The 14,892-nt window shown below is 46.7% G+C and overlaps 1 protein-coding gene across 50 annotated transcripts in view; it reads right to left on the reverse strand.

Annotated features, from left to right (window-relative positions):
- Positions 1-14,892, reverse strand: part of TBC1D5 (TBC1 domain family member 5) — a 589,150-nt gene that overhangs the window by 133,287 nt on the left and 440,971 nt on the right. For all 50 annotated transcript variants that reach the window (XM_081573339.1, XM_081573355.1, XM_081573315.1 and 47 more), the window contains one exon: positions 3,485-3,591. In XM_081573339.1, the coding sequence (XP_081429465.1) occupies positions 3,485-3,591 (107 nt within the window). The remainder of the gene's footprint in view (positions 1-3,484; positions 3,592-14,892) is intronic.

Here is a 14,892-nt window from a genome sequence, read left to right on the forward strand (position 1 = left end):
GAGAGTCAAGACTTGAACCAGTGTTGGGATGCCCAGTTCAGGCTCCTGGGTAGACCCAGGACACCACACTGCAACAGACTTCCAATCGGCACTAGGGCTGGGTGATGTTAGTTATCATTTGACATTTCCTAATAAAGTCAATTCTACATTTGCTGGCATATTGAGTGCAGCACTTTCACAGCATCATCATTCAGGATTTGAAATAGCTCAATTGGAATTCCATCACCTCCACTAGCTTTGTTGGTAGTGATGCTTCCTAAGGCCCACTTGCCTTCACATTGCAGGATGTCTGGCTCTAGGTGAGTGATCACACCATCCTGGTTATCTGGGTCATGAAGATCTTTTTTGTACAATTCTTCTGTGTATTCTTGCCACCTCTTCTTAATATCTTCTGCTTCTGTTAGGTCCCTACCATTTCTGGAACAACAGACTGGTTCCAAATAGGAAAAGGAGTACATCAAGGCTGTATATTGTCACCCTGCTTATTTAACTTATATGCAGAGTACATCATGAGAAACGCTGGGCTGGAGGAAGCACAAGCTGGAATCAAGACTGCCGGGAGAAATATCAATAACCTCAGATATGCAGATGACACCACCCTTATGGCAGAAAGTGAAGAAGAACTAAAGAGCCTCTTGATGAAAGTGAAAGAGGAGAGTGAAACAGTTGGCTTAAAGCTCAACATTCAGAAAACTAAGATCATGGGATCCAGTCCCATCACTTCATGGCAGACAGATGGGCAAACAGTGGAAACAGTGGCTGACTTATTTTTCTGGGCTCCAAAATCACTGCAGATGGTGATTGCAGCCATAAAATTAAAAGACGCTTACTCCTTGGAAGCAAAGTTATGACCAACCTAGACAGCATATTAAAAAGCAGACATTACTTTGCCAACAAAGGTCCGTCTAGTCAAGGTTATGGTTTTTCCAGTGGTCATGTATGGATGTGAGAGTTGGACGGTGAAGAAAGCTGAGCGCCGAAGAACTGATGCTTTTGAACTGTGGTGTTGGAGAAGACTCTTGAGAGTCCCTTGGACTGCAAGGAGATCCAACCAGTCCACCCTAAAGGAAATCAGTCCTGGGTGTTCACTGGAAGGACTGATGTTGAAGGTGAAACTCCAATACTTTGGCCACCTGATGCAAAGAGCTGACTCACTGGAAAAGACCCTGATGCTGGGAAAGATTGAGGGCAGGAGGAGAAGGGGACGACAGAGGATGAGATGGCTGGATGGCATCACTGACTCGATGGACATAGGTTTGGGTGGACTCAGGGAGTTGGTGATGGACAGGGAGGCCTGGCGTGCTGCGGTTCATGGGGTCGCAAAGAGTCAGACACGACTGAGCGACTGAACTGAACTGAATAAAGTCAATGGGCCAGCATTACATACACTTAACTAAACTCCCGCCTTGCTGAGTGGGCCATCTGAAACCCCCTTAAAATGCTGCAGCTGTCTTTATTTTCCCTTACAGATATCATCAAGCCATGACCTTGTTCTCAAAAGTTTTTTAAACATGACTCCTGCCTTCTGCCCAGTTTCTCATGTCTCAAATATACCAGTTTAAGGTCCTAACTTCTGGGCACTTACCTTGATTGTTTTTATTTGGTAAGACCCTGAATGTAAAAGTGAGGAATACTGTTTTTTAGACACCTTTTTATACTATTGTTTTTTTTTTCTCTTAAACCTTAGAGAAGAATTTCATGCTTGTAGAACTGGTTTCATTATTCTCTCTCTCTCCCTCTCTCTCTCTCTATGTGTGTATACACACACACACACACACACACACACTACCTTCTTTTTTAAATGTGTATTTGTTTGGCTGTGCCGTGCCTTAGCTGCGGCATGCAGGGTCTAGTTCCCTGAGCAGGGATTGAACCCGAGCACCCTGCATTGGGAATGCAGTCTTATCCACTGGACCACAAGGGGAAGTCCCTCTACCACCTTCTTGAGATCAAAAGCATTCTAAAATCACAGATTCTGCTAATAACACTGATGAATTTAGTAGCAGAATTCTGCAACTATAAGCGTAAACGGTTTATAGGAAGGATAACCATATTTAGCTAGGAAAAAGCTTAACAAGATGGATAGTTTACATAACAGATTCATTTCTCCTTTCAATTAAACCAAAGAAATCACACAAATGGATAATTCAAATAGCTATTTTAGCAATTTTTTCCCCACTCTGTATGACTCTAATAATTCCCAGTGCTGAGCAGACAGAATTTACCTTAAGTCTGTAGATCAAAACGCAGATGCCTCATTGACCAGCAACTTCATTCTTTACTCCTTTTACAGATACGTCACTAATCTTGGCTATTTCATATTAAAGACATATACTTCTACAGCCTACATACACATAAAAAATATGGGACTTTAAGTTTTTCATAATCTGATTCCTAAACCTTACCAGAAAAACGATAAGCTACCTTATGTATCAGAGAAATGATGGATTATGTTTGTGATACATAATGAAATTCTGTGCAGGAGAAATGATATAAAAATTGTGCATTTCTGAGAAAAGGGATATAGGCACAAGAAAAACAAAAATTTAAAACCAAGCAAAGAATAAATATAAGATACGCTCAAAGGTTGAAGTGAACAATTGAGGAAAGGAGAGAACCTCTCAGAATCAGAATCACGCTGGACTTGGAGGTCCACCTCAATCTGACAGAGCCCTGGCAGTGGACCCACAGACAGAATGACTCAGAGACGGTCCCACCGTGGCTGGCACGACTGCTGGGGCCCCAGCCAGCCAGAGAGCCAAGGGCAGGGTTACCCGCGACCTCCTGTTCGGCCCTTTCTCTCTCAGGCTCCATCCAATAGTTTTGTTTGGCTCTGAAGCATCAAGGATTCAGGTTTTTTTTTTTTTCCCCAGACCACTTAATGTTCTTATTTTCAAGAAATATAACATTAGTTGTAAAAGAGCACACTTTTTCTCTGGAGTGAAAAGAAAATTTTGGTGACTTAAGTTCAAATAGAGAAGTCAGCATTAAATTCTCTTTAGATCTTTCCTTTATTAGGTTACTCTTAACCCGCAAAATAAATACATATTCATAATATGAAATAACTTAGTATTTCATTACATTATAAAGAAAATGGGTGTTTTTTTAGAGCCCTAATGTCTTGGTCTTCACGTGGTCCTCCAGGCTCTACCCGGGTCAGTTTTGGCCCCTGTGCGGGAAATGGATGGTCAGGAAGTGCAGCTCCCAGCACCAGCGGGTGCTCAGCCACACCCTGAGTTCACAGGGAGCAGGCGGGCAGGAGGCCCTTCTGAGTGACAACAGAGGGCACTCCCATTTCTCAGGCGCTGTCCTGAGTTTGCCCGCTGGGTTGCTAGCCCATCAGGCACGGGAGTTTTGGTCTGCGACTCTTAGGCAAGCTCCTTCAGCAGGTGATTCATCTGCCATTAGGGATCCTTCGAGTCAGGAGGAGAAGCCAGTTTTTCACCCCACTTAACACTGTGCACGTCCCACTCGGGAAGCTTACCTTCGGGTCACGAAGGAACAGAGCCTTAAGGATCAGTGAGTGAACGTCCCCGATGAGCGGGTAATGCATCAGAAGGCCAAGACAGGTCTGGTAGTTACTGGAGATCACTAAATAGAAGGGAAAAAGTAACTGAGAAGCAATCCTATTTCAGGTATCTGTACCACCAAGACAAACAAAATAACAACTTAGGTTCAAAGAAAGGAAATCAATAACTCAACTGATTGGGTTAAAGGGAAACCAGGAGAAGGGATCATTACCAAACGGCCTCTGACGCTGCACCCTGGGCCGTGTACACAACCCAGCTATCCCAGCCCTCACCCTCAGGGCGGTGCTGGACAGGAGAGCCTGAGATATGTGTGTGCGCTTGCAACATAAATGAGGAGCGTGCACATTACTGCCGTTTATACGGCCGTATTTACAGGTCTCTACTTGGATGCTTGGAAATTAGTAGCTAAAATCTTATGAATGGGAAAGAACCAGTTTAAAATTCTCATAAAATATTATTTACCATGATTATTATACTTTGCAACTTACATATGTTCCATTTATTTTCTGTATATATAAATATTACACAGTTCAAAAGTAAAGAGAATATAATTTCTTCAAATTATTTATTTTTCTAAAGGTAACAAAGTATTTAGGAAAGATATCTATGCAGCATTTTCTTGGAGGAAAAGTGTCAAAATCTTCAGAGAAGCGTAACTATGTTCCTTAGACCGTCATTTAGGCTATTTTCCCCAAATCAACCTAATTATGGCCGCAGTTATTAAACAGTCTTTTCCGGCAGGTCTGTGTAAACTACTCCATTCCTTGGCAATCCACCTGCCACTGCTGTCACCAGTGCACCCGTCAGCAACGCTGGTTTTGGGAGCCAGGCTGATGGCCTCGGCACCACGACCGTGAACAAACTTTACAGCTGCAACTTCCTGTGGTTGCAACTGAATCCTTTTTATTAGTCAGAATGGTTAGTTGAAAAATATTCCATAGGAAAACAATTGTGATTCACTAGAAACAATACAAGTCACGAAACAATTTTTTATGATCAGAAATACCCTTGGTTCCTAGACTTCTTTTTCCTCTTCTTCTGTTGGAAACATCATTCCTTGCGACAGCTTCCCACCCCTCCCCCTTTCCATGAACATTATGGAGAAAGGAGACAGGACCGGGCAAAATGAATAATTATCATCTATGCAAGGGACTACTTTATCATCCTCATTTCCATCACTGATCTGACAGCTTGTGATTTCATACATCTGCTTCCATTTGTAAAGTACTCACTTATCCTGCCCTTTCTGTATCTGTTCAGACTCTTCTTCCCTTAGTTGTCCATTTTATCATATTCATACTCAGTTACCTGTTGTCTTTTTCACTGCAGAATTCAAAACCTAGGATATTTAGAATAGGGTAACATTCTCGTGTGCAGTGTTCTTTGTGATCAAACAATAAATACAACTTGGATAATCAGTTCATTTTATAACTCATATAAAGTTATTTTCCCAAATGCTATAATGATTATATATTAGTGACTGACCCTAGAAGAATTCTTGTATATTTTGTGAGACAGGCAGGAGAGTCTAGTGGGAATGGTTCTGGGCTCGGAATTGAAAGATGGGGGCTCTCATCTGGGGACTCCACTTGGGAACCTCCCATAACATTGCCTGGAGAGTACATGACATAATCTAAGTGACTGATTTATAGCGGCTGCTCAAAACTTGTTGGGAGCAACCTCTCTGAGCTCAAGTTTAGTCATTTAGAAAACAACCTTCTGACTTAAAAGAAATGTTACCTGCCTACCTCAGTCATTCCAACAATCATTTGTTGAGTACCTCATCCACGACTAGCCCTATGTTAGGAGGGGAAGCGGAGATGAATAAAACGCAGTCCTCACCCTGAAGAAAGCGAACGCCCAGGAGGGCTGATGTCTAATGGCAGGGAGCTGTTACTGCCCTCACCTCTAAGGCAAGAGCGAAGCTTTCTTCATTAGGCTCTATACCGAAAACCTTACCTGCGTGTTTAATTCCTATGACAGTCTAACTACAAGAGGACAATTATTATCCCCGTTTTACAGATGAGAAAACTGATCCTTGGAGAGGTTAAATCACTTGTCTAGATCACACAGTGATTTGCTGCTGAACCAAGATTTGTAATTCAGAAGCCTAGTGGAAGAGGGTTTTATTTTGAAAGGCCATTGTTTTGAAAATCAAATGACACAACAGATGCAAACATTCATTGAAAACAGAAAAGTCAACTAACATTAGTACTCTTGTGTGCGTGCTTAGATGCTCAGTCGTGTCCAACTCTTTGTGATCCTATGGTCTGTGGCCTACCAGGCTCCTCTCTCCATGGGATTCTCCAGGCCAGAATACTGGAGTGGGTAGCCTTTCCCTTCTCTAGGGGATCTTCTCAACCCAGGGATCGAACCCAGGTCTCCCACATTGCAGGCAGATTCTTTATCAGCTGCTACCAGGGAAGCCCACAGTAAGTGTAAATAGCTTGGAAGATCAGCATAGCCCAGTCTGTAAAGCATCTTGACACAGGCACTTGTTAGGAGGAACCAGGGCAACAGTCCTATGTTATTACAACTTGAAAAATATTTTGAAACTATGAGAAGTTATAAAATACATTTCACAAATACAAATACATTTTACAATGTATTACATTTGCCTGTGCTGTGTTCTTATTTCCCAGAGCACTGAGCTACGTCTGTCTTGCTTCACGCCCGCACTTTGGTGGAGCACATCCCTCCAAAGCTCTATGCTCCAGAGGTGAATTTTTTAAAATCTCTGTTTGAAAGACTTTATTTGGATATTAGTTAACAGTCTGGTTAGGTAGAATTCCCTAGGTTGGGAACATTTTTCCCTCAGGACATTGGTAGCACTGTTTTAGAGTTTCTTGGTTTCCAGCTGGAAAAACTCAAACCATTTCAATTCCTAATCCCTTCTGTGATCTGTTTTCTCTTCTCCTTCCCCACATCTTGCTCTGTCAATTGATGACCAATACCTTGGTTTGCATATGCGATGGGCCCTTTCAGTCTAGAAACTCACATTCTTTTGTTCAACTAGAAATTTCTCTTTGTTCCTTTGATGACTTTCAGCCTTCTACTCTTTATTTTGAATTTGTTATTCCTTCCTGCTTTTTTTTTTTTTTTTAAAGAAATCACCTCAGCTAGATGTTGGATCTCCTGGCCTGGTCCTCTTAATTTTCTTTATTTTCTGTTTCATGTGCTTATTCCAGACTCCTATTTTTATGATATTTTAATTTTTAATTTTCCTTTGAAGTATGTATTTCCTAGCTCTCTGAGAAGTGTTCTCCCCCCTTGCAAAGGTTCTGTGGCCTCCACATTGGTCTTTGCCTGGTTGTTTTTTAGATCTCTGCTTGCATTTTGACGCTCTCCTCAAACGTGTGGTGCTTTGGGGCTCCCTGCTCCCATGTAGGAGTGGGACAGTATAAAGGTGTCCTGAAGCCAGCTGTGTGTGCATGGGTGGGTGGGTTTGTGAATGCTGAGAGTTGACCAAGGTCACTCTTGAACCATCCCTGAGCCTCTTCTCTTGTGCTAACTAGATTCCTTCAGAGGACATTCTCCCTAACTCTTCCTAGAGGGAGACAAACTAGCTTCAATGTCCTGAGAAAGAAGGCCAGCGGCTCAAGGTCACTGAAATTTCCCAGGTCCCTGATTCAGACCCCCTCCACTACACTGTCCACAGAGGGCAGGTCCTGAAGGCTGGAGATCTGGATGTCTGCTTCTAAGACTTTCAGGAAGTGCTCATTTTTCAGTCTTAACTCTTTCCCTCCCCCTACCAATTTCCAGAAGTACCTAGCACTGCCAATTTCCACACTTTCAGAAATTTTACGGGTTATTTCCTGGCTTTCTCCAGGATCAATTTTGTATTTAGCTTTCCTGGACATGCTAAGTTAGTTATCACTCACCCATCTGTTTCCCTGCTTCCAAAACTGCCATAATTTTCTTCCTAATTCTCTGCATCCTATGGGTTTATGCTATTTCAATAGGGTCTCAGGAGCAAAGAAGGTAAATGCAGGATCTTAATATAACATCTCAGATCTGATATCCTTGTCATTTTAATGACACTTCAACAGAGCACCTGGGCAAACGAACTGAAGGCAAAGAAGAATCCAGGTGGGGAGGCACCTGCATGGAGAAACGGGGAGCTAAGTAGTCGGGAGGCAAAGATCACCATCTTCCTTTCTCTATGCATCAGAGAGCACGGCCCCAGTCACCCTGCAGGACTATGCACTTTCTCCTTTGGTAGCAACACAGGGACATTTCTGGGTAAGAGTCCAGTGATGCATGCAATTTTGCTGGCTTTTTCCCATAAAAGGTGTCCTAGAGTCCCTGAATCCATCTGTCATATTGCTTTCTAGGGCAACAGAAAACTGTGGAACAGGAGTTAAGTACATGGAAGGTTAAGATTATGGTACGAGGAGATAAGACCACCTCTTCACTTTCATAGAAGGCCAGAATGGGGTATCAACTATTAATTTTGAACATGGAATAGAATTTTACTAGGAAAATAATTCTCCCTTCATATCTCTATTCCTAGAGCTGTACAAATTATTTTGAGGCAAAAAATAGACATTAGAAAGACTATGTGACAGGAGAATACCCCAAATCCAAAACACTGACACCATCGATGCTAGGATCTATGCAGAACAACAAGACTTTTCCTGCACTGCTGATGGGAATGCAGAGTGGTGCAGCCATTTTGGAAGACAGCCGTGTGTTTTCCCGGCCTGACCACAGACAGGCAAGTAGAAAGGTAGGCTAGTTGATTTTATGTTTCCAACCTGACCGGTCTAAAGTGTGCCCAGATAGCCGGTAAAACGTTATTGCTGGGTGTGCCTGTTGAGTGTGAGGCTGGGAGAGACGAGCCCTGGACTCAGCGGACCGAGTGAAGAGATCCAGCGTTGCCAGGGAGTGGACATCATCTATGTGCAGAGAGCCTGATGAAACGACAAGGCAAAGAAGGTGGGTTCCTTCTCTCCTGGAGCTGGGAGGTCCATTTCTCCTGCCCCTCGATACTGAAGCTCCAGGACCTCAGGTCTTGGGATCCTGGCACTTATACCACCAGCCACCTGGTTCTCGGGTCTTCAGATTTGGGCTGAATTATGCCACTGGCTTTCCTGGCTCCCAGCTCGCAGACGGTGGATTGTGGGGCTTCCAGGCCTCTATAACTGTATCAGTAGACTCCTGTAAGAAGTCTCCTCTTTTCTCTCTCTATATATATTCTAATGGTTCTTTTTCTCCGAAGAACCCTAAGACCAAAGGCTTCTGCTGACAGGCCTCACAGGGGCAAACTGCCCTCCCCACAGCAGCCTGGTGCAGAGCCAGTAAACCGGACTCCCTGAAAGGCGCTGCAGTCAGGGCCTCAGGCCAGCTCATCCGGTGATGACCTTTGGCGTATTTACTTAGATCTCTTCATCGGAGGCACCGGGCAGCGGTCCTCTTCACATGCCTCTGTCAAGACCTCCTGATGGGGGAGGGGGAGGAAATCGCGAAGACCCTTTGCCCCCAGTGGCCGAGCACCCAGCGCTCTTCCACTCCTGGGCTCTCCGCCTCCCCAGTGGAGTCCTGGCTTAGAAGGGAGACGGGGCTGGACAGGTGGAGCACAGAGGAACTTCGGGGCAGGGAGGTGCGCTGCGTCATACTACAGTGGTGGACACACGTCATCATGCATTGGCCCACACCCACTGAATGTCCAGCACCAAGAACGGCCTGAAAGCAAACGCCGGCCTCCGGGCGTTTCTGATGTGTCCGTGGTCACGGCGGGCCTGCTCTGCCAAGGGGTGCTGGCGGTACAGTGGGCGGTGTGTGTGTGTGTGGGGGTGACGGAGTATGGGAAGCGCTCTGTACTGTCCACTCAATTTTGCAGTGAGCCAGAAAATTCTCTAAAAAATTAAGTCTGTTTTATTAAAAAATCTAAACAAAAAAAAGACAATATGTTATTCTGGTATATCAACCTATGTTAGTGAAATAGAGAAGATTTAAAAACTATTATAAAACATAAAGTAATACAAATGACACATCTATAATCCAAAGGGTACATTGATATCTACATCTGAGATGGTCATTATTTACTGTCTGAGCAGGAAGAGAGCTGGCTGTCAGGAGCTGCTACAACATCCCTTCAAAAATAAGACCCCAATCTGTGCTCTGGTACAAACTCTGAGGCACAACGCTGGGTGATTTGGGAGAGTCTTTATTTCTAGTTCCCAAAGTGTAAAGCTTTTCCAGAAAAGACAAAATATATTCAATTTGTAGTTGAAATAAACTGCATTTTGACATCAGTATAATGTTGAACACGCTTTTAACGAGAAAACAGAGAAACAGAAATTCTAGGGTAGGACAGATGGAAACACTGGCAGATAGATAACAGCTGAGGAGGAAGGGGAGACCTAAAATGAAATAAAAAGAAGCAGTGCTTTAAACCGCCAAGAGGACATAACTGTCACCCCAGGCTGGGCCAAGAAATGACTGAGGAGACGGCTCCGGAAATATTCCAGTGCTGGCTGGAAACGAGGCAGGGAGTGGACACCAGCGCCAAGAAGAAACTTTTCCGTTTACAAAGTGTTCAGGCAGAGAGTTAATTAAGAGAGACAATAAACATTTGTGAGGTACTTCCTGGGTAGGAAAATTTACTGTTAAATGGATTTGATTATAGTGTTTTAGCTATTAATACCATTTACAGGACAAATAAAAGGTATGTTACTTTATAAATTAAAGAAAATGTTTTCCTTTGACACTAGTAAAAATAAAATTTAAATAAATAAAAGATGCAGAAAATTTCAGAATTTAATTTAAAAGTAGACAATGCTTAATTTAAAAGTAGACAATGCTTCCTTTAAAAAAGCCAAGCTGAAAAGAGCTTCCAGCAACTGTCCTCTTAGCAATGGCGGCACAGGCATCCACGTCCCCCCCCCCGCGACTCGAGAGCGCCTTCCCGTGTGAGATCACCGATGGCGCTAACTGAGCAGAGGCAAAGATTTGGATGCCTCAAGGGGCAGGGAAGAACCGTAACATCGGCCTTGGTCCGAGGAGCTAAGGAGTTGAGAAGACGGTATTTCCCTGTGTGTGTGACTCCCATCTCCCCCAAGCCGCACAGGGACGCACACAGGAAGGAGGAAAAGGACAGTGGAAGTGTTACTGAGCGGCACCGACTACAACCTCACAGGACGGCAGAAGTGGGCGGTCAGAGGGGCTGGGTAATCCAGGAGGGCTGAGGGGAAAGCCACTTTGTCCCAGTGTGAAAAGAGAAGCAAGGCTTAGGGAGGTGAGGCCAGGAGAAGAAGGGGACCACCTGAGCGACTTATAGTATGAATCCAGTCAGTGAAAATTAAAAGAAAAAAAGTGGGATGAGAGCAGGGCTCCTTTAAACTATTACAGGAGTAAAGAGTCACGATGACATTTCCTCACTCCTCACCTTTACATCCGCATGTAATCTTAATCCATATAATTCAGCCAGCAATCCACAAAGCACTTCTTATAACACATAAAGTAAAAAATGATTGAAATATTTGAGAACAATCTATCTATAATAATTCTACTATGCATCTTTGGTGAAGCAAAAGCTCTGTTTGAAGAGCAGCCATTTGACATCATTTCAAAGGTTAAATTTTAAAATCTCTGCAGGTGATATTCAAATTGCTTTTTTTTTTTTCAATGTGAAATTTTACTTTTATTTAATAAAATCAGGGTAGGGTTTGAGGTAAGGAAATGGTGATGTGAGGACCAGACTGCCTGAACACAGAGGTTTGGGTTCCATCTCTGAGGCCTCATAAAGAACACGTTGGTTCTAAGATTTATTTACAATTTGTTAAGTGGTTGTATTATACTTATCTGACTAACTTTCAAAGAGAATGAAAGCTTTGCTCAAGGTGAATAAAGAAACTTCTAAGAATACTTTTGTTAACAATTAAATATGAGATGCTGATGGTGAAATGAGCAGAAAGAGCCTTAAGCAAGGATGTTGAGATCTAACCCCGCAGACTGAGTGTGAGTGTTTTCAATCCCTTGACTGTCAAGGGCACCAGATTAGCTTGCTAGGGCCGCTAACCAAGTACTAGACAGAACAGAAAGATAGAAATGCACTGCCGAACAGCTCCCGAGTCCGAAAGTCCAGATCCACGGCGGGCAGGGCCCGGTCCCTCTCGTCTCCACCGGGAAGAACCTCCCTGCCTCTTGCGGCCTCCAGGGCTGGCAGGGGGCGCTCCTTCTGAGGGCTCCCAGGGACAATCTCTTCTGGGCCTTTCTCGCAGCCTCTGGTAACAGCTGGAAATCCTTGCCTCGCCTTGGCGTGCATCACTTCAATCTCTGCCCTGCCTTCACAGGCACTATCTTCCCGTGGGTCCTCACACTGTCTCCTCTCTGCGCCTGTGTCCAAACCGTCACCTTCTCACAAGGATGCTAGTCCTCCCGCGTAGGAGTCCCGCCCGCTCCAGTGGGACCGCATCTGCACGGATCCCATCTGCAACCATCCACCTCCAAGCAAGGTCACCCTCTGGAGTGCGAGGGGCTGGGACTGCCAGCACATCTTCTGCGGGGAGAAAATTCAGTCCATGACAGGCCTCACTACCTGAGCTTGTAAAGTCAGGACTGGGATAGATGCAGTGCATTTTACTGGTGTGTGTGTGTGTCTGTGACACGCTCCTTTGAGAAGATGACGAGGGCTAGACACCCTTGACTCGGGAGCACACACCTACTTGGTATTGCGCACAGCGGCGGGTGGTCACGGAGCTCCCCAGCCCCCGACCCCAGGAGGCGCGGGCCTCAGGAGGCAGCGCGGTCACTGAAGGCCCTTTAGTTTCTCCGAGAACAACACGGAGCTACAAACACAGCGCCTGTTTCCCACAGACACGTGAGCCGCCCAGAGCCTCGAGCGCTGCTGCTCCCTTTCGGGGTTCAGGGGAGCGAGCTTGAGAATGACCGAGCGGACAGGAGCGCCCGCACCCCGGGCGCCGGGCGGGGCGTCACGAGCCAGAACCCGCCAGGGAGGAACCGCGGCCTCGCCTCCGCTCCGCGTGTCCGGTCCGCCCGGGAAGCAGCGCGTCTCCTCAGCGCCGCCCCTCCCGGCTCCGTGTCTCCTCCGGCTCCTCTTCTCCCGTCCTTCTCTCTGAAGGACGGTGCCTCTCCCAGTGAGCCTCACCCTGCCGGCCACGGCTGCTCCCACAACCTCCGGAGGACGGCCAGGGTGCGGGGCTCCTCCACTGCCTCCCCTCGGTCTATGGGAGGCCCGCTTCCTCCGAAGGTCCCGTCACATGTCTCCGCTTCCAGCTCGCCCCTTCGTCACTGTCACGGATATACCAGAACGGGCGGCAAACAGCAGGCACTCAAGAAACGCTGGCTGGATGGCGGAGGCGCTGAATAATGACGGATGCTCTTCTGCACGGACCTGACAGCTCCCTGCCAGGCTCACCGCGCTGCTTCTGCACCGCTTCCTACCAGGGCTCTCTACAAAGTGTCCCTGAGGCCCAAACCAGAATCGCAGTCTTCCCAATCCTCCCAGTCCCAGGATCTCCTCCGTGACTTCCGTGCCCTTTACAGACCGCCCGGGTCACACCCGGACCTGCTCCATGCCCTCCTGTCTGCCCACCCCCTCTGGGGCTTTAGCTCTGGACGCTCCCTGTAACCCTCTGAGGCTCTGACGTCCTGGCGGGCTTTCCCGGCTTCCCTCCCTCCCTCTCTCCATCCTAACCTGCTCCCTTACACTGCACTCCGCACCCCCACCCGCCTGCCTCCCTGCAGCTGGATGTGGGCCTAGCCCGAAGCCTGGATCGCTGTGTGCCTCTGCGGATCCTGCCCCTCAAGCACCGCAGGTGCCACTGCCCAGGGTGTCCCTGCAGGCTCCCTGACAGCTCACAGGCCGTGCGCTAGTTCCTGGGCAGCCGCCCCCCCACACCTCCCAGTCGCTACCCGCAAGCCCCCAGGCCTGCCCCACCCTGTTCACACAGACGGTGGGTCTCATCCTTTGTCGGGCACGGAGTGACCCTGCCAGCCACTGTCTCCTAGAAACTACTTTACTTCTGACTGCGTGGTGCCTCCTCCCACAGGACTCCTGGTAACATGCCACGGCCTCTAGGGCCTTGTTTCTTCGACTATTTCCCCAAAAAAGATGTGTCAGGAGGATTACTATGCGCTGGGTCCAGTTCTGTACGCTGAGACACAGAAGGCCCACCAAACAGACAAACCCTGGTGCTTACTGGGGAGTGGCGGAGGCGGGTACAGAGCCAGCGACAAGCACACACAAATCCTCTTCACGGAACAGAAGTGAGACACTAGAGCTGGTCCTCGGAGGAGAAGCTCGGACTGGCTTGAGAAACACCTTCTCTGCCAGCCAGCGCTCCACACCTCTGGAGCCAGGCCGTCTCCCTCCACAGGCAGCCATCAAACCTTCCTCGCCCTCGGCTGACCTCTGATTACGACTATCTTCTTCCCTTCCCTGCGGACTTTTTTTAAGGATTACTCTGCATATGCTATCCGCACATCTTTTGCATTTAGCTGACCTTTAGTTGAAAACGTAATGTGTACATAAGACAAAAGAAATGTAGACGAGGCTATTGTAGTTCTGAGCTGTCCAGTTACTCACCAACCTACCACAGTCCAGATTCCGCCCCCCCCCAGTCCATGGAACCCACTTTGGCAAAGGTCTCCAATGACTGTCCCTCCCTCCACAGGTGGGCTTTCCCAGCCCTACCTGACTGTACCTCTGCACTCCTGACCCGGTACCTCCCTGACTCGTGTAACAGTTTTGAGAGGTTACAACACAATCTCTTCCTTTCCTGCTGCTGCTGCTAAGTCGCTTCAGTCATGTCCGACCCTGTGCGACCCCATAGACGGCAGCCCACCAGGCTCCCCATCCCTGGGATTTTCCAGGCAAGAGGACTGGAGTGGGCTGCCATTCCTTCTCCGCTTCCTATCCTGGTGCCTCTTAAATACTGATATGAAACACCTTTACCCATCTTCCTCTTTCTGTGAGCATCCACCTTAGGTAAACTGACCATGTAATTCCTATGATCTTTATGGGGTGCCTTTGAGAGTGAAAGAACGCAGCATTAATAATTATTACTCTTCAATAGTGAGTGTATAGAACCAAGACTGTTCCATACAGACTGGGAATATATGGTCCCTCTGTTCTCTTGGGAGATCACATCCACCGTTGTGGTTACAACAAACACTATTTGCAAAAATAAATCTGTAGCCTTGATACTGACAGTGAATTTTATTTTCCAATCCTCCCATATTGATTTCCTAAGTGCATGCATGCTAAGTCGCTTCAGTCGTGTCCGACTCTTTGCAACTCCATGGACTGTAGCCCGCCAGGCTCCTCTGCCCATAATTTCCTGGGCAAGAATAGTGGAGTGGGTTGCCATTCCCTTCTCCAGAGGATCTTCCCAAC

The sequence above is a fragment of the Giraffa tippelskirchi genome, chromosome 2 (assembly GCF_054371585.1).
Source record: "Giraffa tippelskirchi isolate mGirTip1 chromosome 2, T2T-mGirTip1v1.2.pri, whole genome shotgun sequence".
NCBI lineage: Eukaryota > Metazoa > Chordata > Mammalia > Artiodactyla > Giraffidae > Giraffa > Giraffa tippelskirchi.